We start from the raw sequence: 24,755 nt of genomic DNA on the forward strand, positions 1-24,755 counted from the left end.
AGTGGCAGCACTTTGGCAGCAGGAAGGGACAGAAGGAAAGAGCCTGATAACCTCCGGAATGCGGTCAGCAGTCTTCATATTTCTGGCTAGTTTTCCCTTTAATTCCACTTTAGTGCACCTGCTTAACTAGACGTGACTGACAACGGCTGACATTACTGCTTGCGTGTAAGTGCAGGCACTGTTCTGAGCACTTCATGTGTGTAAACATGGTGATTATCGCAGGAGTCCTCTGCTGTGGTGTGGTGGGGTTAGTACTGGTTTTTACAGGTGAGAAGACTGAACCCCATCGTGGCAAAGAAACTCTGCAGGTCACACAGCCCGTGGGGGCAGACTTGGATTCAAGCCCAGGCTTCTAACACTCAGGAATAGCAGTAGAGGCAGAGGGCAGTGCGAGTAATCATTTCAGCAAGCTGGTAACTCGTACCATGAATTAGGTGAAAATGCACCTTGTCATCAGCTCACCATAATTTGGTTAGGAGTTAGGGTCTCAAAACAGTGCTATCAGGTGTGGCCTGTGGGCCAGCAGAGCTTCACAATCACCTGGCACGTCTTAGAATTATAGACGCTTGGGCCCCACCCCGGACCCACCCAAGCCCTGTCCCAGAATTAAACTTCTGGGTGTGGAGTCCAAGAACTTGTGTATGAGTTTTTTAAACGAGTTCTCTGGGTAATTTTCATATTCACTCAAGTCTGAGAAGTGCTAATGCACAATGGTTCCGTAGTGTCACCTTACAAATGAAGAAATACCAGCTCAGGATGTGGAATCTGATATTAGGGGGAAAGTCGACATAAAATAAATCAGGCCATGGATTTCAAAAAAAAAGTTTAAAAATGGAAAAGGATTTATGTAGACCTAAGAAAGAAAGATTGATTTAGGTTAATGTGATTCAGGATAATGTGTCTCTCTGAGCCTCTAACCCAGGGGTGTCCAAACTTTTTTCAACGTTTTTCACCAAGCCCATAATGCGGTAAAATACACAAACAGCCGGGCCACTCACTTGAGGTGAAGTACGTATTGCCTTACCTGGTTTATGTAAGTAAACTTAATATATTTTTGGAATTTGCTGCAGGCCAGTTAACAATGGATCATGGGCCGCAGTTGGCCCGCGGGGCAATTGGGACACCCCTGCGTCTAGCCCCTGTTTTAAGGTGTTGAAGCTACAAGTTAGTTCATATGGAGTGATTTCTCAGGGAAACCTGTCATCTTCTGGAGCTCTGATGGAACAGAAGACTCTTCTCTCCTTCACATTTGGGGACCACATTCCGAGTGAGAAGCAAGCAAGCCTACACGTACGTGTGCACCAGTGCTGCATGAAGCCACTCCAGGCAAGAGTCACTGTGGACACTGGGAGACCTGGGGCAGTGCTGCTTTTAAGAGATGTTTTGCCTTTCTGTCAAACTTGACCGTCTGCAGAAGAGCAAAATGAGAAGAGCAGGAATTGAAGACTGAGTATGGTAAATATGAAAAGAGAAAAATATCAGCCAAGATTCCAAAGAGGATTAGAGAACAAAAGAAAAGTATTAGGGGGGAAAAAATTGGTAAGGAAATAATTTACAAAATACAGGAAGTTTTAATTGCTAGTCCAACAATGGAAGGATATTAATGATTCATTTTTTAAATCAAATTTCTAAAATATTCAAATAGATAAATTCTGTCCTATATTTGCTATTCTCCCCCCAAAAGAAATCAGCAACCAATTTCAAGAAATGCTTTCTTTTGTCCAAATTTCACAAAATATGTGACATTCAAAACTAATATAAAGTGTAGTTGGTATTTATCCTCAAACTTCGAGTTATTACAAAAAAAAAAGTGACAATAAGTATACAGTCTATTAGAGCAGAAACCCTTTTGGTTGTATTTCTTAAAAGGAAAAGATTCAGTAATAAGATCGCATAAAGGCATAACTTTAAAACTGACTTACAGAAAAAATGCAAAATTTTACAAGTTCATGTATGTAATGAAAGTTGCAAGAATGTCTTGCACATTGTATGCACTATCACATTTACAAAGTTTAACAAAAATGCTGCAGAAAATATATATTGTCAATATGAAATTCATGGTGATTTGGGCATTGGGTGCACGTCCCAGGGTAAGAGTCCCAGGCACTTCCTTTGTCCAAGGCCATGGACGTCCTGCATTCTGCACTGCCTTGTACCAGCCCTCACTCCTGCTGTCAGGAAGCATTACAACTGTCTGCTGTGCGCTGTGGAAGGAATACGCTGACTTGTGAGTTGGCCCCGTGCTCACGGGGCTGGTAGCACAGGAGCCTGAGGTAAACACCAGCATCTCTGTCACGCAGCTCAGCAGCGTGTGGCCTGCGAGGGCTCAGGTAATGCAGAGGCGCTGGCGTTCGCAGTTTGGTACGGAAACGGCGGGGAGAGGTGTGCTTAGAAGTCTGCGGGCAGGAAGCTGTAGCCATGTCCCTGGACTCTGGAGTTGGAGTCACAAAGAAGCGTCTTAAATTCTGTTTTCTCTTGAATTTGAAGTCAGGGCCAATCTTTTTAAGAATCCATAACTAGATAACAAGTAACTGCTCCCAATTCTCTTGGACAAAACTCTGTCTTACAAAATAAAAGCAAGTATGGTGGGCGGGACCCTGGCCTTCTCTCCCAGCTTGAGCAGCTTGATCACTGCCCCACTCTGTGACCCGGAAGGGACATTTATCCTTTGTGGGCCTTGTTCTCATTAGCTGTAAAGTGGAGGTAGTGTTTAGATGAGTACTTCTCAAACTGTCTGTGGTGACATTAACTTTTGTCCTGATCTGTCATTGACATCACTAGGAAAATGATCATGTACTTGGAAAGCGAGAGCTCTGTCAACCCTCACCCTGGGGCAGGGCTGGTGACGGTGCGTGGGCTCGTATGTTTTGGGCCCACACTGAGTGGTCCTGCTCTACGTGATGGATGAGGAGACACCAACAGTAGAGGAGTGCAGACCACTTGTGGGCATGTGTTCACATGGATGCTGGTATAAAGGGAAAATGTTTCTTGCTACCAACACTTGTTTATCTCATTTGTCCCATTATTTTCTTTGTACCTACTTTGCTCCTCTCTGTATCCTCTCTCATTTTTTTTTCAAAATGGAATGGTATCATTTTTTTCAGAATAGGAATGCCATCTTTTTCCCATATTATTAAAAAAATAAATGTTCTTTTAAAAATTCAGATAGATTATTTTCATAAGTAATATTTTAACTCAAAAATGTATAAAGAAAGAAGTGGAATCTCTCATCCTAATACTCTGAAGTCACTGTCAATGTTTTGGATGTATCTTCCCAGGCGTTTCAAAGATCTACAAGCGTAGACCGATACGTATATTTTTCAATGGGACTTTGTTTCAAAAATTGAATTTTTACAAAAGTACTGTCTTATAACCGGCTTTCCCCCCGCATTTAACAAAATAACATGGAGAGCTTTCTATCTCTGTCACTTTTTGTTCTGTGTTCCGTGTGTGGCTGCTGCCCTCACATTTTAGTCTAGTTGTGATGAGAACCATTTTTGTCATTTATTACATCAGTGTGGTCTGTCTCGCCTGCCCTCAGGCCTTGCTGCACTGCGCTCCAAAATGAGCGTGAATTCCCGTGAACTTTATGAAGTGTTAAGACTCTGAGAAGATGAATGAGCATCCCTCCTGTTTGACACCCGCACCCACCACATGACAACGGCAGTGTGACTGTGTAACAAACAGTTAACATGCCTGGAATGTGCTAGGTCTGAAGCGGGACCTGTATCAGGTGTGTCATGTGAGGCAGGGTCCTCCAGGAGCCTGGGGTCCAGTGACTGGAGAGCCACAGCAAGCCGTCTGCCCTGCGTACCTGGGGACGACACCAGCCACCATGCAGTGCACAGACTGTAGAGGGTGGAGCTTAAGCTTCAGGCCCCCGTTTGTACTGGCCCCTATAAATATTTTTTATTGTTTTGCCTGTTTTATTTCCATAGTTTTATGTTCTTTCTCAGACTAAGCTCGGGCCCTGCAAAATCTGGGGTCCACTCCACTGCCGTCATTCTCTTTCCTCCCTGCTAAAGGTCTGCACTGGCTTACCTCTTGGCTTTTCCCTCACCTCCAGGCACGCTTGTCATCAGTCCAGCACTGCCTCTCCATGCGTGGAGCTCAAACCCCTCTATGAGGCTGAGCTGCCTCCTTGATTGACGGCCCTGTCGTGTTCCCTTTGCTGACCTAGTAGCAGCTCTGTGCTCGTCTCTCACCTGGTCTCCTTAGTCCTAGCGGCCCCACCTCAGCCTGCCTTAGGTCCCACCACTGGCCTGCAGGGCAGGCCTGCTCCCAGGCTGCTGCCAGCCCCATGCCCCAGCACCCCAGCGCCTCTAGTGTCTGCCTTTGCGTCTGCCGTGGAAGAAACTCAACTGTGCAGATGGTGTGAGGGGTGAAAGTGAACTGAACCCTTGACAGTTCATGCTTCTTTGAACTAGGAGTCTTCTAAAGTAATGTTTTTAATGAATGTTTTGGGTTTACTTTTGGCATGGCTGTCTCTGTAAGCTCCCCAGGAGACCCCTGCCACAGCTCCTGTAGCTGTCGCTACACAAGGCCCATTGTGCTGGAATTCACTGCCTTTCAGAGGCAAACAGTGTTCAGTGGGACAACAATGGAAAACCACCTTCTTTGCGCACAGGAGAGGGTGAGGGACGAGGACACCAGTGTGGGGAGCGCCCCGCTGGGAGAGGAGATGCAGGGAGCTTCTGGAGGGAGGGCCAGCATACCTGCTTGGGGACAGGCAGGCGTCTGAGTCGGTCGGGCGCTTGAAGTGAGGCTGGCTCGCATGGGGCCGGGGCTAGGGGACCCCGAGCCAGCTGTGGGCAGCAGCTGAGAGGTGACACCATCACATGCTGATGTGACTTGTCTCCAGGAGGGCACAGCGTCCTGGGTGAGCAAGAGGGAGAAGGGAAGTCATTGAATCAACCAGGCTTTAGGTTTCTCTTGGCAAGTGCAGCAGAAAGACAGGAAGCCAAGCCAGGGCCTTGGGGGTTCTGATGTGGGTGAACTCAGAGTGGGAGGGTGGTTCCAGGCTGGAAGAATTAAGGACTCAGAGGGATTAATGGGGGAGATGGATGAAACCCAAGATGTTGGAATGTTCTGGATGAGGGCAAGGAACAGGTGGGCCGGGTCAAGAGCGCAGTGGTCACGAATGTGCGCCTTTCGACATTGCTTTATCCTAACTGGTTCCTTAAGCAGTGTGTACTCACATTGGGTCAGAAAAATGTCCACCTGTAAGGGCACTTGTGTTTAAGAGCGTCAGTATTTTGGCAGTTTTTTCAATACGCTGGTGATGATTAATCTGGACAGGTGGAAACCAGGTTTTGAAATAAAATCTGATTATAGATGTTTAAGTTTTTGTTTTGTTCTTAATTTTTAGATTTTCTTCATTTATGAAGACAAGGGGAGAGATGGGGTTTCAAGGGAGGTTTCTTTTTAACAGAAAAAACTTTGAGCATGTTTACCTATATTTGAAAGTCCTACATTTTAGGAGAGTGTTTCATTTTATAAAAATGAGCCTTGAATTATTGAAGAGAAATTTTTCTTTTTTCTATCAGACCACAATGTCAATAACCTCATCCGGGTTATTGATTTATAAATATTTGGGGAGTTGTCAAGGTTGAGGGAGTAAATAATTTGTCTTTTGAATTAACTATGAAATTATGTTTATATTATTGAAGATCTAAATAACATATCAACTTATGTTGAGAAGTTTCAATTCATTTATACAGTAAATATTTACCAAAAGCAGTCTGTATCTCTTCACTAACTACATTTTATCATTAACTGCCATTTACGTATGAGAATGCGTGACTGGAGGCAGTTTCAGTGTTAATACAAAAGTTTTAACACTTAGGCAAAACACTAAATAACAACAAAATGGAAAAGGAAACCTACTAATGTCACAGTTTGGAGATACTTCTTGTGTTTTAAGGGTGAGTTTGTATTGAAGAAAGTACACTTTGAGCAGACTGGGTGCTTTGTGAGGTTTTTATAGTGCCTTGATTGGAGAAGCTGAATCAAAAGCCAGTTTGCATCGCCCCCCTCCCCCGAAACAGTTCAGGTCCAGCCATCACAGAGTAGGACAGCCCTTTGTACACTCCCTGCTTCTCCTTACACTGCTTCGTTGAAGGCCTGAGCTTCACATCTGCTTTGTTGTAGGCCTGAAAAAGTATTTGGTTTTTAGGATGGCCGTATGCAGAGGTCGCACTGCACTGTGCATTGTGAGTGCAGCTGCAATGAGGTGCACTTGTCTTGAGCCCGGCTTTGAACTAACAGCTCAGTCTTCCTTCCTGTAGAACCAACTCTAACCCAGTGTTTAGGAAAGTAGGGGCAGTAAGTCCTCAACGTCACATAGTAACATTCACTTAAAAATCAAGTTATATTCAACTTTGAAGGAATAGCAGGCATTCTTTTAAATTCCTCTTCTTCTTGTTCCAGCGCATAAAGTCTGGCAGAGATGGCAGTGGGGGTTCCCGCAGCAAGAGAGAGGGGAGCGCTGGCTATGGTGAGTGTTTCCTGTCACCTCAGGATTCTGGGTTAATACATGGGCTTCTGGAAACAGTTTGAAACAGCCCAGACACGTCCTCGATCTGTTTGTTTGTTTCTTTTATGCACAGTAAAACATCACTCATTCTAATTAATTTTGTAGGGGTCAGTCTGACATGTAATTGAGTGTTTGTAATGTTGGCGGATTTTAGTTCTTCAATAAACATACTCTTTTCTGTTAATTGATTTACAAACAAGTTCAGGTTGGATAAGTTATCATAGATGTCCATACTAATGACCTTTTACAGTATTACACTGTAACATTCACAATTTCAGGAAGTACCATGAGAAGTAAGATGGTCTTACAGCATGTGGCAGACCCAACCTTTAGTTTCACATTAGTATAGAAGCAGCGCCAGTCTGGGAACAGGGGTGGGGGCACAGTTCCCATCCCAGTCTTGATCAAGACAGCCATGTCTTTGGAGCAACCATGTAAATGCTGGAGGATCTAGGTGGTTTCCGAGGTTCTCTGCACCTTTAAATTCCTTGGCTCTGTGACTGCTTATGACATCATTACTTAATTAGGTCCGTTAAGCCTTCCTTCCCTTTCCCCCCATCAACAAAATCTACCTTCTTCCTCTGACTTGGGGGATAGTAGAAGTTAAACTTAGTAGAAATATGGTGGTTATAAAGAAATTAATTGGAAAAATAAATGCTGAGTGGAAACCTATAAACATAGCTCCATTCTCCCCCATCTATACTTAGCACTGTCTCACACATGTGATGTGGTCCATGTCACCCCGGCTGTGTTCTGTCATGTCTGTGTTCAGGAGTCTGGACCAAGGAAGACATGGCCTTTAGCCTAGGCCGGCCTTTCTCTCATCCATTCCTTACCGTCATTGGCTGCCATGACACCATACTCGGTGTCAGACACATGCTAAGTGCTCAGGACATCGGAACGAGTAGGACATGGCCCCTGTGTCACGTCGGGAAAGGAGTATCTAACTGGAAAGGCTGAATCACGCAGCTAGAAACTGCAGCTGGGACAAGGGCTCTTCCAGAAGTCAGAGCTCTGCTTTGCCAACATGTGATGCAGTGACAGTCACCTGTGCTTCTAGTTCTGGTGACACAGCCTGAGCCCGATTCTCCAAGGACAGGTCCAGCTCCTCCCACTGAACCTCACAGCCCTGACCCGTGGACCCTCTGGTCAGGGAGGCATTGCCCAGAGCCTGACAGATTCGTAGGAGCAGCACTGAGCCTGTGTCCCTGGAGTGCCAAAGGTGGGCTCCCACCTCAAGGAGCAGCGTCTCCTGTCTCATCAGCCTCCTGGTCACAAAGGACACTGATGTCTCAGTGCTGTTGCCAGCCCTTGGCTGGCCCTTACTTCTTCCACCCCTGCCCCAGCTGCTGTTCTAATGCATTGGCTGACTGCCCGGAGTTGGCTGGAGCTGCGTCCTGGGTCTGGGTTTGAGATGTGAGCCGGGCCCACTGCCCCTATCCAAGCCTCTGGGGCCAAGTGTGCTGTAGAAGTCAGCATTTTCTGGAGAAGTAATATGGTGCATGAGCCACATGGCATGTAATCCCCATGGGGAGCATCTCTTCATGGAATGAAGTATTAATTCCATGAAACATGAATAGTCACACTCCAGATAAATAACGGCTAACAACAGCTTCATGGCAAGTCAGGTTTAAGCCCAAGAAGTTTATATACTGCCGCCTGAACACTTGGCTTTCAGACATCTTTGGGGTTTGGAACGGCAGGGGAGGGGTCGTGGGCCTGCGTGGTCCGGAAACGTCCTTACGGGCCAAGGAGGCGGATGACAAGGCGCCCACAAGGGCGAGACAAACTCTGCAGGTCGGCAGGCTGGCAGCCAGGGTCTCCGGGTACAAGCCTATGTAAACTGCGTCCCACCCAGGGGTGACTGTCGTGTGCAGCCCCTAGGGAACTACCAGTCATTGACTACAGCTCCACACCGGACTCACCGCTTCCAGGGATCCCACACGTCCTCTAAGCACCGTAAGTTCAGCTCGCAAAACAACTGCAGCCAGCTTCCAGGAAGTGCTGACAGCCTGTATGTAACACGTCCCACTGTTAACCCCTGAGAGACCCAGATAGCTTCACTGGAAATTGGCTTCAGAAACACCAGGCCCCCTAGAGATGCTGAGGCAGGCCCCAGGACTGGGCGCAGGCCCCAGGTTAGTGCTCCACAGGAACTCCAGGAGGACTCCAACTCCAAGAGGGTCAAGGTGTGCCTCAGGCCCCCAGCTACCAGGTGCTCTGATGCAAAGAACTGCTCAGCCTCTCTAGGTGACCTTCCCCAGTCCAGGAACTGTGCCCAGAACAGCACGGCTGGGCCTCCTGCCTCAGGTGAGGTCACTGACGGACCTGGCACCTGTGCAAGGACAGCGCCTTTCTGTAAGACTTCCGCCTCCCGTCCCCGCCTTCCGGCTACTGCTTTTTCTTTTCTTTAATACGTTTCTCTGATCCAGTCCATCTCAGTCCAGCACAAATAGTTCTAGTGCATAAATGCGCTTTCTTCTCACACGAGGGCATTTGGGAGTAGAAACGGGGTTACTGAGGTGTTTTCACAAGCCAGGCTCATGTTCCTGCTTCTCTTGGCGCAGTTTAAAGCACTCAACAGCTCCTCCCAGGGACTTGCCAGCTTTCCCTGCCTTTTGCCTTTTTGTCCCTTGTTTCTTCACTTCATCCTGCAGCCCCAGTTGGGGTGTCCCTTTGGATGGCAGGGCTGTGTTTGATGCCTCCTATCTCTACTTGGCCCAGACCACAGGGCACAGCTGTCCCTGGCTTTGAAGTCTGCATAAGCCACGCTGTGGACCCCTCTCTCTCTGCCTCCATCCTTTTGCCTTGTGAGGCCCCCCAACGCACCCTGGGGCACACACTGGGTGCACCCCTATCTTCACCAGCACTGGTCACCCTGCATGGCAGTCACCTGGCCAGCCGCCCACCCACCGTCATAGCCCGTTGGGCAATGCCCAGTACGAGCCCTGTGTAAAGGTCGCTCCCAGCACCCCATTCCCCCCCTGACTCGTAAAGCCTCCTCATGCACTTTTGTGCTCTAGCATGGAAATACTCGGCCCTTGTGTCTAGATTAGATCCACGGTTCGGCTAGGAGAAAGGAACGCCTCTTTACATGAATCTAAATGAGGCCAGCTTTCCGCTAGTCTGAGTGCTGTGCCCACACGCTGGTTTGGAGGGCTTGCCTAGGAGCCAGCACCCCAGGGGAGTTCCAGATCATTAGTTTACATAAATTCTATTTCTGACAAGCTCAAGGCTTCTGGAAATTGTTCTTTTTTTGTGGGCCCGACTAGTCTCACGCAGCCTTATTTTTGCTGTTAATTTTTCATGAACCTCAGCTCCTTCCCTTGTCAGCAGTTCTCAGGTGTTACCAGAATCACCTGGAAGGCCTGTGACACACCGCCAAGGTGCCCTGAGCCAGTCTGTTGTGACGGCGGGGCATGCACCTTTCTGTCAAGGTCCCAGCGGATGGAGCTTGTCCTGGGGCCACACTTGGAGAACTGCTGTATCTCAAGTGAAAGAGTACAGGATTAAATGCGACACAGGGTGTGTAAGAAGGTCACTGCTACCATTGCCACCAACTTCAAATCCACAGTATGTGGCGTGTGTAGTCACCCAGCCTCCGGCCTCCCATCCTGCTGTCACACACAGGCGATATGAGTGTCATGCGCACAGCCCCCGGGAGGGCCACCTGGGTGCTGAGGGCCTGGTGGCTGTTACTCTCATTACTTGATATGAATTGCATTGAAAAGCAGTTGTGTTTTCAACTGGGGAATTTCCAATATCCATGCCCAGCTTTTCGGTACCTTCGTTTGCTTATACAGAATTGAAATGAATTTGTTTTAACTACTCCATGTAAAAATGTCTTTCTCTTTTAAATGCAAAATTTGGTGTTAAGGTTTTAGCAGCTCAGTGCCAAAACATCTATCAGCTCAAAAGAAAAATTAAGTCCCTCACAGGACAGTATAGCTGTATCATGGGAGTTCAGAGTCTTGCCCATGTGGATAAACTAGAAGTGACCGCAGGCTGCATTTAAAAGGCCAGGAGACGAAGAATACCACTGCTTGGCACGTGCATCTGTCCTATGTGGCATGTTCCCTTTAGAATGATGGTGGCACTCGAGCCTTATTTGGAGTAGGTGTTGTTTGAGTACTGGTTCCATTTTAAGGTTATGTTTTGTTTATATGATATTTAGTGGCCTCCTGCATTTTTTAGTATACTTTTTATGTCTTGGTGTGAACTTTTCCTACGAAAACGTATCTCTTAATTTTGCACTGAAAATTTTATAATGAAAATCAGAGGGTAGCATGACTGACTCAGTGAACAGAAATTCGCTTTAAGGTCCACTTTCTGAGGAACATGTCTTTTATAAAGTACATTGTAACCATATGTTTTTTTAATTTTAAGAATTTGAAGGTTTATTTTAAGATTATAGTCCCAGGGTAAGCAAGTTCCTTGACTAAAATACCTCTGCACAGCTCTGTGGGGCCCCAGTGGTGTCACAGCAAAGAGGGGACAGCTCATGCTTAGTGCCCACCACATATACAGAGACAAAACATCACCGTCCAAGGAGCGTAGATAGAAATCTATGTAGATATGGCCAAATTCAAAGAACCAAATCAGCAGAAGATCGCTGATCTCCTGGGAGAAGGAGAGTGAATCTGTGCGGCTGGAAGAAGCCTTCAGAAGCCGGCAGGACCGAGGCGGCTCAGTTCTGGGTGTCGTGCAGTTCGCTCCGGCCCCAGGACCAGCCCCTTCCCCCCAGACACCTAAAGAGGAGCCGCTGGACACGGATCTGTGCTCTGTGAGGCCAGGAGGCCCATAGCTGGGGCTTTATTAGTGACAAACGTTAGAAGACGGCAGCATCTGTGGTGCATGTGGGTCCTGAAGAAATGAGTCGCATCAGGCCGCCCTGCTGGTCAATCCGCAGCTTGTTACCTGTGCCCTGGCACAGTCACGAGCCGGGTGTTGACTCCTTTTTCCATGCAAGCCCAGACAGTGGACGGTGTAGGCTTGAGGCCCCTGCAAGGACAGCGTGCACGTGGCACTGCATCTGGGGACACTGAAGTTCAAATGTCCTATGACTTCATGGATCGCAAAATTATTCTTTTGCTTTCCCCAGCCATTTAAACATGTCTGAGCCATTCTTGACTCAGTCGCTGCACAAAAACAGGGAGGGCCCGCCCTGTACCAGAGTCTCCATGAATGGTCTTGGTTATGACGGGGGTCCCGGGGATGTCCTTTTGGTCAGAGCACTGGTTACAGCTTCCTAGCCCAGGGGACTCTCTGTCACTGAGCTTTGCCTCTTGACAGTCTCTGCCTTTTAGCTCAGCCACCCCAAGTTCGTCTGTCAGAGTGCTGAGACTTTGTGTCTACAGAACGAGCTCTTACAAATGCATTTGAGGTCTCTGTCATCGGTTCCTTGGTCCCGGTGTTCATTCAGCATCCGTGGGCCCCCTTTTTCAAGTCACCTCATCATATGTAACCTTGGGCAAGTTCCCTAATTGCTTTGTCACAGTTTCCTTATCCATCAAATGGGAGTGAGCCTGCGACCCACCTGAGGGGTTGTTGAGAGGGAGAGCCGGGTCCATGCGCAGCAGCCCTTGGAGCCAGCCCGGGGTCCCAGTGTCCACATCTGGCTGTATCGAGGGGCCACAAGCTGCCTCTGCTTGACCCATGACCTTCGCGTTTGTTGTTCTCCGTGTTTTGTTTTTCCTGACTTTGCGGGCTCACGGGTACCTAGGCGTGAAGATAAAAGTCCGCAAATGGACCCCTGTCTTATTATTTATAAAAGATGGTTTTAACAAGAGTACTAGAAATGACATCTACAAATGAGTGTTGGTTTTTGAAGTTTACTTATTTGGAAAGCAGGATATTTATTCCAGGAATGCTGCTGTTAATCGATACATTCGTCAAACTCCTCCTGGAACTTCCATCAGAGGCTAACTACAAAAAGGACAAGAAATCCAGTCTGAAGATTTTACAGATATGTGTAATACATGTATTTAAATCTCATAAAATATGTAAAATATGTATGTCACATATATCTATAAAACATATACACACGTGCAGGTTTTATACACACAATTGTTCTTTCCCTTCCTTTTCCTGCCTTTTTATCAACAAATAAGCATTCATCATGTTCCTGACAATCATGGGTACTCAGTAAATACCGATTTCCTTCCAGTTCCTCCTCCCATATCCTTTTTCTATGCCAAGTACAGAGTTAAGCATTTAAGATGCAAAGTATGATTAAACTGGAGTAATTCACGACCTGCTGTGCTTGCATCCTCACTGTCCCTCCACAGGCTCCCCACCCCCCCGCCCCCCCACCCCCGCCTCCTCCAGGGTCCCTCACAGTAGCTGTCAGAGCCACCTCCTGCATCTTCTGCGTACCCACTAGCTGTCCTGCTGGGTAATGACACAATTAGATGGGGGGATGGCATGAGCAGCGACATTCGACCGAGAATGGCAGCTGGGACAGCATGGAAATGAACAGGGTCCTGCCATAGCAGTGCGCCTTGTGAGATGATGTGAGTGTCGTGTCATCTGTGTGGATGTGGGGACTTTCTTACATAGATGGTGGGGGTGGGGGTGCAAGTTCGCTGCTCCTGAACTTGCGAAAGGGGTGGGGCAAAGGAATAAAAGCTCGCTCATAACAAAAGGGCAGGCTATCTGCAAGTCGGACTGCAAAGTACTCAGAAGGAAGCTGGACAGTCGGTTCAGGAGGAAGGTCTCCAGTATTTCTAGCTACAAACGAAACTTCCTCTCACCTACGGAATGAGGGTAGTGTCCTTAGTGACTGCATCTTAGTGGGTGCTGAATTGAGTACCATCTTGGGGATGGAAGAGAGAGAGAGACAGACAGACAGAGAGAGAGAGAGAGACCAAAACAACTTTGAATGTGTAATGGATAGATCAGAGGTTATAGTTCACCAAAAGAGAATCATTTAAGAAGAGAGTTGAAAGACTAAGGGTGCTGTGTTGGTAACACTCAGAGGACCAAGAAGAGTTTTTTAGAAGGTTTCATTATGGATAGCACTTTCAAAAACTAAGAAATTGATAGGGCACAGTTGACAGGCTTCCTAACTTAGGGAAGTGATGGGGGGAGGTTGAAGAATTATCAGACGTGTTGATTAACAGCCTTGAAGACTAAAACGGGGGCTATTGGATTCTCCACTAAGACAGTGCTGGAAGCCTCACGGTAGCATCCTCAGCACATGGTTGGAGGCAAAAACCCGACTTCCATGACGTGAGGGGTACGTGGAATGCAGGAAGGTGGCGGAGGGGATAAACTCTTCTGTCAGGTGTGGCTGTGACTATGCAGCCTCACCAATAATCAAGGAAATGCAGTTAACCTATAATGTTGGCGGTGGAGTTTTGAAGGACAGTCCAGGACATAGGGAGGAGGCGCGGTGGGCTTTCCCTATAAATGAATGCTGCTGCGAGTGTACCTTTCGTGCACCAAGTGTACCTCGGTGATGCTCATCACGACCTTTAAAAGGCCCGCACCTTAGACTCAGGCTGGCAATTATACACACACGTGTTGGTCACACTTTTATGACAGAAAACACAGAAAAAACTCAGTGTCCAGCAGGAAATAATTCCAGGATTAGTTGTGTTCTGTACAGTTGTGTCACCCGGACAGGTACTGCAGACTCATCTCTTGCCTGGGACCTACATCCTGCTTCCCAGCCTGAGGAGGTGATGCAGCTCCCAAAAAGCAGTCTCATTTGCAGCCAGAATGCAGTGACAGATTGTACCATGTTTCCCCAAAAATAAGACCAGGTCTTATATTAATTTTTGCTCCATTAGGGCTTATTTTCAGGGGATGTCTTATTTTTTCATGTACAACAATCTACATTTATTCAAATACAGTCGTGTCATCTTCTTCTGGAACATCGTCATAACGTACTAAATGCGTCCATCTGGCTGAGATCTTAACTGGGTCTTATTTTGGGGGTAGGTCTTATTTTCGGGAAAACATGGTAATCATCCAGTGTGGTTCCGTCTCGCTTTTCTGTAAACAAAATAATGTTCACTTAAAAGCGTACTGAAATGAAAAAAATGAGAAACAAACAGGAAAATCATGTTTTTGTTGGATTTTTAAAATGTGGTATAAGTATGGCATCGTGGAAATTATTCATAGTCAATGTTTCAGGTAAAAGTCACCCATCGACTGTAGAGGGCTGGGGGTGGTGGCTGTGTCTCCTTCCCTCGGCCATGTGTACCAAATGGGATCACAATCAGTGCTCATCAGAATTTTAAAACATCATTGATGGTATTAAGGATAAAGAAATCTATGCGTTTTTCTTATTTTCATTGCTAGTGTAAATGGATTATGTACTCAGTTTAGTAACATCATTGAATTTAAATCTGATAAAATCTTGGCCATTACAGAATTAAGAAAATGAAGTACTGTATTTTGCCGTGTATAATTCGTACCCACGCTTTTGGCCCAAACTTTCGGGGGGGAAAAAATCTCGTTTTAATTTTTTAATTCAAATTTTATTTTTTTACATTTAGGTACTTGTTGGTTTTTTTTGTACTATAAAGGAGTTTTAGCATTTGTTTTTTAACATATGGTATAAGAAATTTTATATAACAATCACAAAACACAAGATACAAGGTACAAGAAATTTTATGTATTGGTAACAAATGTACGGTATTTACACATCAGAGAAGGCCAAGAACTGGTTGTTGTAAGTGCAACAAAACCGATGATCGTATTCCAGGGTATTATTTTGCATACAGATATCATTATTGATTTCTAGAGTTACACTTTTAACTCACAAGCATAAATAAAAGAATTAAAAACATTTATATAGATACTAAGTACTGCCCATGTATAATGTGCCTCCTTATTTTTCCCTCACAAATTTGGGCAAAAAACTGTGCATTATACACGGCAAAATACAGTACATTGCTTTCCATTTCCTCTTTACAGCTTTTTTCTGCTTTCAGTTTATCTACAACTATAAATAATTTTCATGCTGTAAACCATATTCTTTGTAAACAAGTTAAGACTGTCTTCCCATGGAAAGTGACTTTATTTTTATATGAAGAGAACATGAGGTGGAAGTTTGTGTAGTCAGCCTCTTTACCTAATTTGTTCCATGAATAGAGGCTATATTATAAAACTTACTTTCTCACACACAAAAAAAGAACTCCTATTTAAGAACTGCAACATTCTAAAGTTACAAATAGGTTGCCTTCTGAGTATGAGTTGCCTTGTAAAAGCACTGGCAGGATGCAGGCTCCCCTTGGCTCCCCCCTGTCTCAGGACTGCAGACTTGATTCATGAGACAGAAGTGGGTCGGGGTTGCTCTGGGGACAGCAGGAGGGTCCAGTGCAGGACTGCAAAAGCGATGGTGAGTTTCCTTGTCTGGATGTTTTACTGTCGTTATTCAGACAGCCATGTGGCAGGAATATGAGTGTGGGAAGGCCACACTATTCATGTAAACTTTCCACATCTCTATGAAAAGTGCCGCCCTTTCCATGGGTCCTTTGCCAAAAGAAGCATGATTATACAAGCGGCAAGAACCAAGCTGGCAGTCAGGAAACCTGGATTTGGGTGTCGGCCTTGCCATGCACTGAACTCTTAAGCAAGTGACTTCAGCTTCCTAGGCCTGCTTTCTCATCTGAAAGAGGTTCGACTTAGCCTTTTTAGTGATGTTTTTGTGTTTCTGCCGACGGTGAAATTATTGCAGACTTCTGTTTCCAGCAGTAAGGTGGACTGAATGCAGCACTCTCCCCTTCGTAGAGCACTCCCAAACAGAGGGCTGAGTATTAAAAACAAGAAAACGAGAAAATGAAAAACACTTCTTAAATGCACAGCTGAGGTGGTTAAAAAAAAAAAAAAGAAAAAGAAAAAGAAGGAATTCTCTGCAGACCAAAAGTGAGCAGAAAATTTAAATGCAAAGACGTAAGTAAGAGCAGGAGCCCTAATTCCTAGTGGCCTAGAACCTGGGTTTATAGTCTTCTCATGGGGACTGAGAGATAAAGCCGGGAGCCCACAAAAGGTCAGAGGTCAGATCAAAGAATCCCCTTCATAAAGCCAGGACCCCTCAGTGGGTCAACTAGAAAAGAATTCACCCTCAAGGATTCACCCGCTTTGGCTCTGTTGGAATGAGCAGGAAAAGCACCCTTGAAAATGCCTGACCATCAGCCCTCAGTAACATGGTTTTAGAGCGAGAACATGTGATTTATCTGTGTGGCTTGAAGAACCCAAAGCTGGAAATTTGGTCTAGAGTGGAATTGAGTTGGTGGTGCTCCCAGGGGCCTAGAAGAAACATGCTTCATTCTCCCTGAGAGTATAAGTCTCAAAGAATTCCTTCAGATAAAGTTCCTAAAAGCAAGAACCTACAACTCTGAAGAAAGCCTGAGTGCATGAGGAAATAAGCCTCCTGCAACAGAAGCTATAGAATCTAATCTTCAAAGACTACAAATATTGTGATCATATAAAGTCTAGATTTTAAAAGCAGGACTACAGATATCCCTTGTTCTCTGAACTCTAGAGCTGCATAGATTCAGATACCTTTTTGAGACAGGGTTGTTACCCTCTGCTATCTGAGCACTTGCTATCTGAAATTTAGGAGTCAGATAACAGTGTCTCTCACAGTCCAGATTCTCACTATGCAAACTCAGGAATCAGATTCAGACAGTGGGGAATACTTATGTATTCTTTTATGTAAAAGAACATAAAAATTACTAGGCAGACTAGGAAAAGAAGCAAATTGAACTTATGAAAAATGAAAAATATAATTGAAATTAGAAACAATTGATGGTTTAAAGCAGGAGTCAGAAAACTACAGTATAATGTTGGATATTTTTTAAAACACCTTTCAGCTGCTCTATGTCTTTTGATTGGGGAGTTTAATCCATTTACATTTAAAATAATTACAGCTAGAGTAGTACTTACTATTGCCATTTTGTTATTTTTTTGTATGTCTTATAGTTATTTTGTCCTGTTCCTCTCTTGCTGTCTGCCTTTGTGTTATATTTTTTTTTCTGTAGTGACATGCTTTGCTTCCTTTCTCATTTTCTTTTGTGCATCTTCTTTGATATTTTCTTTGTGGTTACCATGGGGATTACATAAACATCCTATAGTTGTAACAATCTTTTTTTTTTAAGTGTGTTTTTCCAGGACCCGTCAGCTCCAAGTCAAGTAGTTGTTTCAATCTAGTTGTGGAGGGCGCAGCTCACAGTGGCCCATGTGGGGATCCAACCGGCAACCTTGTTGTTAAGAGCACCAACTGAGCCAACTGGCTACCCCATAACAATATATTTTAAACTAATAACAACTTCAATTGAATACAAAATCTCTACTTTTTCCATCTCTCTTCCCCACTTTATATTACCAGTGTTTCAAATTACATCTTTTTATATTCTTTATTCATTGACATGGTTTTGTAGTTAGTTTTATGTTTTTTATTGTTTATATTCTATACTTGAATTAAAAGTGATTTATGCAACACCATAACAGTGTTACAGGATGCTGCACTTGTCTGTTTACCTTTACCAGGGAGCGTATTTTCGTATTTGTGTTGCTGTTTAGTGTCCTTTTATTTCAATTTGAAAGACTGTCTTTGGCAGTTTTTGCAAGACCAGTGATAAACTCCCTCAGCTTTTGTTTATCTGGGAAGGTCTTTACTTCTTCATTTTTTAAAGAAAGTTTTGCCAGATATAGTATTCTTGATTGGCAACTTTTTCTTTCATCACTTTGAATATATTACCCCACTGCCTTCTGGCCTTGTAATGTTTCTGCTAAGAATCTGCTGACAGTCACATACCAGTTCCCTTGTACATGATTAGTCACTTTTCTCTTGCTGGTTTTAAGATTCTCTCTGTCTTCGACTTTTCAGTTTGGTTATAATTTGTCTCAGTGTGGGTCTTTTTGGGTCTGTCCTAGTTGGAATCCTTTGAGCTTATTAAACTTGGGTGTTTATTCCCTTTCTCATATTTGGGAAGTTTTTGTTCACTATTTCTTCAATTAATCTCTCTGCCCTACCTCTTCTTCTGGGACTCCCATTATACCTGTAGTGATCTGTTTATAGTGTCCTATAAGTCTCAGGCTTTCTTCACTTTTCTTCATTTTGTTTTCTTTTTGTTCCTCTGATTCTGTAATTTCAAATGACCTATTTTTGAGTTCATAGATTCTTTATTATGTTTGATCACATCTGTTTTTGAACCCTTCTAGTGAATTTTTCAGTTCAGTTATTGTATTACTGTAATCTTCAGCTCCAGAATTTCTATTTGGTTATTTTTTACAGTTTTTTGTTGATAGTCTCATTTTCTTTATGCTTCATTTTTCTGATTTCGTTTATTGCCTATGTTCTCTTGTAGAACACTGAGCTCATTTAAGACAATTATGTTGAATTTTTTGTCAGGTAAGCCATAGATCTCCATTTCTTTAGGGTCAAATTATGGAGATTTATCTTGTTACTTTGGGCCATGTTTCTGTTTCTTTGTATGTCTTGTTACTTTTTGTTGTGTTTTCTTCATTTGAAAAAACAGCCACTTGTCCCAGTCTTTCTGTACTGGCTCTATATAAGGGCAAGACCTTACCCAGTCGGCCCCACTAGAGATTACGGGAGTTTCTCAAAATTTTTATGGAATGCATCTTCTCTCTGTTTCTACATGTATGTAACTTCCCGGTTAGAGAGGTTTGATGGTTTCTTTTTCAGGATTTGTAATCTTTTGTTCCTCTGGTGTCTATACTACTGTGTTTCCCCGAAAATAAGACCTAGCCAGACAATCAGCTCTAATGCGTCCTTTGAAGCAAAAATTAACATAAGACCTGGTATTATATGTTATATTATATTGTATTGTATTATATATTATATTATATTATATTGTATTGTATTATATTATATTATATATTATTAAAGACCCAGTCTTATTTTATAGTAAAATAAGACGAGGTCTTATATTAATTTTTGCCCCAAAAGACACATGAGAGCTGATTGTCCGGCTAGGTCTTATTTTTGGGGAAACACGGTAGAACTGAGTATCTCTGGCAACAAGCTACTGAGCTCTGTTTTGTTCTCTGCAGCCCCCAGGCTTCCAAGATATGCAATTCCCCATTAGTGCTCTGAGCCTGCTGGTTTCTGAGACAGAAACCAGACCCTCAGGCAGCCCCCCAAAAAAGCTGGCATGTAGGATGTACATTCCACTCTGATCATTCCCTACTGAGGAAGAAGCCACAGGCTGGACACATTCTCCTGATCACAGCAGGCTGTACCGGCTTCTGTGTGCCGTGGGAGGTACTCTGGTGCTGCCACAGCCACAGAGCCATCTTCTGTTCCTAGCAGCTCTCAGGTATCTCTGAGCACTCCAGGTCAGGCAAGACAGAAACCAGCCTCTCAGGCAGTTCTCTGAGAAACCTAAACGCTGGATGTATGTGAAGCTCTTCTCTTTCCCTCCCACGGGAGAACCTGCAAGTTGGACTTTTCCTCCCAAATTGTAGGTACGCCGGCTTGGGGATAGGGGTTAACACAGTTGAAATGAAATGGCTTCTCTCACCTTTTCAATGAAGTTCTGGCTTTGAGCTTGCCTGGGGGACTGCTACTTCCTGACTGCTTTCTGGAGTTCTCATAAAGGCTTTTTGGACCACACGTTGTTAAGTTAGTATCTTTGTAAGGGAACAAGGTCTGGGGCTTCCTATTCTGCTATCTTGCTGACTGCAAAATTTTAGGTCTTTTGACATATTTACCAAATTAATCTCAGAAAATTTGTTCATTCACTTGCTAATCTGATATTGTTAAAATCTTGGCCATTTTAATAGGTGATGTGGAATCTTACATTTAGAATTATGTGAATTTTAAATTATGTAATATTTGATACCTACAAAAGCATCTATTTAGCGCTGTTATGAAGCATATTAATAAATTAAAATGAATGAATCCATCACAAAGCATGAGAACCAGAACATTACCGTTATGCTTACCTACCTGTGTGCCTTTTCCCGTTCTGTCTCCTGCCTCCCCCACACATAACCACTCTGATTTTACATATATTTAGGTTTACATTTTTCAGTTTCTTGCCTTTTCATATACAATTTTATCATGTATGCAAACAATAAATTTAAGTTTGGTTGTGTTTAAGCTTTCTAAAAATGGTATCATTCCGTATATAGTGTTCTGGCTTGCTTTTTTTCACTTAATATGTTTCTAGGGTTAAGTAAGATTAATCATTTTTATATGTGTATTGTCCATTCGTAATGTTTACTTTGGGAATTATGTCTTTGTGTACATTGTCCATTTTACAGGGGTATTCTTTTTTTCTGTTATAGGTAAGTTTCAAGATTCCTTTTTACTTTAAAGTCTCTGAGTTTAAGATTTTTCTCTTACAAAATAAAAGTATCGCTTGGAAGTTTAAGTGTTAATTGGTTGATAATTCAGATAAATTGATCTCCCGATTCTATTTTCTGAACCTATTTGTTATTTAACTTTCTTCTAGAAAATAGTAATTGTTGTTTGTGCTAAAATGAAAAGGTTATAATAACTTGTTTTATTATTTAGGCATAAAACCCTCCCAGGCTTACAAATGCTTACTGATCCCTTTGCACCTGCCCGTGTGGCAGTGTTAGTTGATTGAAAATGAGGAAACAAGGCTGTTCACAATATACCCTCAGTAGTCTTTATAATAGAAAATGGTTAAAAATTGTATTCATGTCTTTTCAATTGGGCTATTGAAGTTTTCTGAGGAGGCAGTTTTCATTTTTTAAAGGTTTGCTTTTCCCACAGCACTGGAATCCTTCAGCCTGGGAATTACACATGAAGATTTCAGAATGGCCTTGGGTGCTGAGGGAGATTGTCAGGGTTTTGTTACATTCATGTGGTAACTTATATCTTTGTGAACAGAGAAGTAAAGAAATGTTGCCTAGAGCAATAGTTTTCAAACTTTCTTGACCTGAGCTCACTCGGGCACCCATTTATACTTTTAGACAGAAAAAATTTGACTTAATTGTACCAAAAAATTAGAGAGGAACAAATTAACACAAAAAACATAACAAAATGTTTAGACACATTTAATGCAAATGCATTAAACTAAGGCATTTTATTTGCAATAATATCAACAATGGGGGTAAATAGTAATTTTTTTTTATAATAATCTAGAGAGTACTTCTAATTTTGAATCAGTTGGCCAACCTTCAAATGTGGGGATTTTAAAAACCATCTTGTTTTTATTTATTCCCAGAGATATTATCAATAAGCTAAAATATAAAGTGTACTCAGAAATGATCAGTGCATTTCAGCCAACTACTCTCATTAAAGTGAAGCTTTCATAATAGAAAAAAATAACATTATAGGAATCTTAAGGGGGAGAAATGAAAACGGGGGGGTAGAGGAGTGGTTCTTTTAGAAAATATAATAGAAATTTAGGGTTAAAAGTACCGCTTATATTTCCTACTAATGTGAGTGTTCAGCTCTCTGTGAAAATTTTCAGTGATGTGGGCTGTATTATTTCCCACGGCAGCCATTCCATGTCGGACACTGTAGTCCTTTTCAAGTTTGTCTTTTTACTGAGCCCAAATCCACTGTACTATCCAGGGCAACTCTCATCCTCTTCCACATGGACATCCTTCTACTGTCTGAAGAAAGCTGATCATGTGACCTGGGTCCTCCTAGCTGGGCTGAGCTGACACAGCCTCTTCTCTGGGCTTTTAGGGCTGCTCAGCAGCCTTGACCTGAGGCTGCTGATACACTCGGACTGACCCTCTCACTTCCTGTTTGTTCTTTCTCCACTGGCTCTTCATTCTTTGCTACATTATACTCATCAGAGTGGCCTCTTCTCACAATTGAGCTTACAAAACTGAAGGCTGTAACCAGCACATACAAAAAAAGAATACATATACACACTACTCTTAAGTGGTGTTTCCTAGCATATTTCTTCTACATTTCAGAAAACAGGAATTACATCCCTCGGAAGTTGGCTTGCAAAGGAAACAACCTACCTGTTTCTTGGCAAATAAGTGTGCTTTAGCTTCGTAACATAGTGTTATGTTTTCACAACGTGTTAAACAAATGCATTTTTATTTTTGTGTTTTCAGATAGTGGCCAGAACTGTAGTGCCAGTAGTAAAGGTGAACGACTAAGTGCCAAACTCAGAGCTTTACCTGGGACAAATGAACCTTATGAAAGTAGCAGTAACAAAGAAATAGGCAAGTGCCGATGCCCCCACCCAGTCCCCACAGGCACAGCAGGTCTGAAGAAGACTGGTGAGATGGCAGAACTGTGTACTTGGCATAAGAATTTCGTGTGGACGGACTACGTCTTGGATGACTTGGGAGAGCATTTCTGTTCACTCTGAGTGGTTCAGTTTTGTTTACAAGACTAATTGGTGTCACGTTTGGTTTGCTTGTTATATTACTCTAACACAACAATCTCTTTTGAAACCTAGATGCCTACTATGTGGACCCACTTGGCCCCCAAACAGAAAGACCAAAAACTGCGGCCAAAAAAAGAGCCGAGGAGGAGGATTTTGCTGATGAAGACTTAGGAGATTATTTGCTTCCAGAATAACATGGACATTATATGTTATGTGTTAAAGGGAAGGAATTGCCCTACAGTTAATATTCATGTTAAACTTTGGGTTAAATGTACAAACTTTAATTTTGTACACTGTGAAAGCTTTAAATAAGTGTATTCTATTCTCTGAGTATGGGTTTAAATTTCGTTTTGTTTTTAATGGAATAAAACCACGTGAAAGTAATACTTTAGGCCAGTGACATCCTTACCCTTTGAAAACATTGTCCCCCAGTAAGAACTAAGTTTTGTCGCATGACCTAGTACCCACACATGTACGTATAAGTACATGTGCGTATTCACAAAAATGTACCCCTATTTCCGCAGTGTGTACTGATATTTTCTATAATTTCATTTTTAAAAGTGTTATGAGAACATTAGGTTGATTTCATGGTTTGCAGCTTAGAAAATACTATGCTAGGACACATCACTGATGAATCTTTATTCAAGTTAAATTACTTCAAGTCTGGAATCTTTAAGTCTCTGGAAGTTTTGCCTAAAGTGGATTATAATATTTATATTAAAATGGCACGTTTTAGAGGCAGTACAAAGTATATAGTAAGAGAAACTATGACACCATGCCCCCATTGCTCTTTTCTGTTGCTCCTTCCTACGGTTAGCCCAGCGGCATGTACCGATAGCACTGAGCAGTGATAACTCTAAGACTGCGTTTCCCACATGTGACTTAGGGTGTGGGACGGGGCCAGGACCAAATGCGTTTCTTCTTAGCGCTGTGTCCGGCTGGTGGACACTAGAGGAATCGCAGTGACGGGCGGTCAGAAGTGGCTCATCATGAACGCTTCGTTAGGGAGGACGGCCCCTCCGTCTTATCTGACATTGTCCAGCGTGCGCGCTTTGGTGCAGGAGACGGAAAACCAGAATCAGATCACCTTCCCTGGTCCCGGGAGCAGTGAGGAGCCCAGGGGGAGGCAGTCGGCAGTCGGCAGTCGACAAATGCACTCACATCCAGTATGCGCAAGATTCTGGGGCCACAGAGCAAGGCCCCGTCCTTAAGGCGCTGAAAGTCTGGTGGGAAGCAGACAGTAAGTGCATTTTTCAAGGGCTTTAGGGATTGCTCAGTGCAGTTAAGAAAATAAAATGGAGTGATGTGATAGGGAGAGAGTATGAAGGCTAAGTGACTCGGAGCGGGAGGTCTGAAGCTGTGTTTGGATGTGCTGCGGTTTCTGGAGATCGGGGTCTGAGGTCTGAGCCTATGATCTGACAGCTGAGAGGTGACGCGAGAAAAGACAAGTGGAGCTCGGCTAGTCATTCAGCGGCCAGTGTGGGTGTAAAGGTGCTAGGACGGCTGGCAGCAGTGGTGGTCGGCCAAGGTGTCAACCAAGAAGGTAACATCAATAACAGGAAGTACGGTGGGGAAATCGGACAGTCCTGTAAAGGCCTGGGGAGGGTGGGCAGATGTGCGCATCAAGCGCCCCAACAAATTCCTAAGACTTGCAGATGCTCCACTGCCGCGTCTGCTGTTCCGGTGGCTGAGTGACCAGAGGGTGAGAGGGAGGGACTGAAGGCGACTTAAATCAAATTTATGTGACTACGAGGATGATGACGTCTTCAGTTGAGAACACTAGACAGGCATTCGTTTCCAAGGGAAAATGACAAGCTTGGTTTTGAGTGTTTTGTTGCCTTTTTCTCACTTGTATATTTCAAATTTGGATTTAATTATTTTATGTTGATTTCACATGTTCGTAAGTACAT

General features: G+C 43.7%; 1 protein-coding gene across 1 annotated transcript in view; it reads left to right on the forward strand.

The window, feature by feature from the left end:
• Window positions 1–23,385, forward strand: part of IFT88 (intraflagellar transport 88) — a 97,926-nt gene extending 74,541 nt beyond the window's left edge. Inside the window, 3 exon segments of the mRNA XM_033104738.1 lie at window positions 6,430–6,496; window positions 22,568–22,678; window positions 22,918–23,385. Of these exon segments, the coding sequence (XP_032960629.1) occupies window positions 6,430–6,496; window positions 22,568–22,678; window positions 22,918–23,039 (300 nt within the window). The 3' untranslated portion in view covers window positions 23,040–23,385.
• The last annotated feature ends 1,370 nt before the right edge of the window (window positions 23,386–24,755 follow it).

This window comes from Rhinolophus ferrumequinum, chromosome 4, assembly GCF_004115265.2.
Source record: "Rhinolophus ferrumequinum isolate MPI-CBG mRhiFer1 chromosome 4, mRhiFer1_v1.p, whole genome shotgun sequence".
NCBI classification, from domain to species: Eukaryota; Metazoa; Chordata; class Mammalia; order Chiroptera; family Rhinolophidae; genus Rhinolophus; species Rhinolophus ferrumequinum.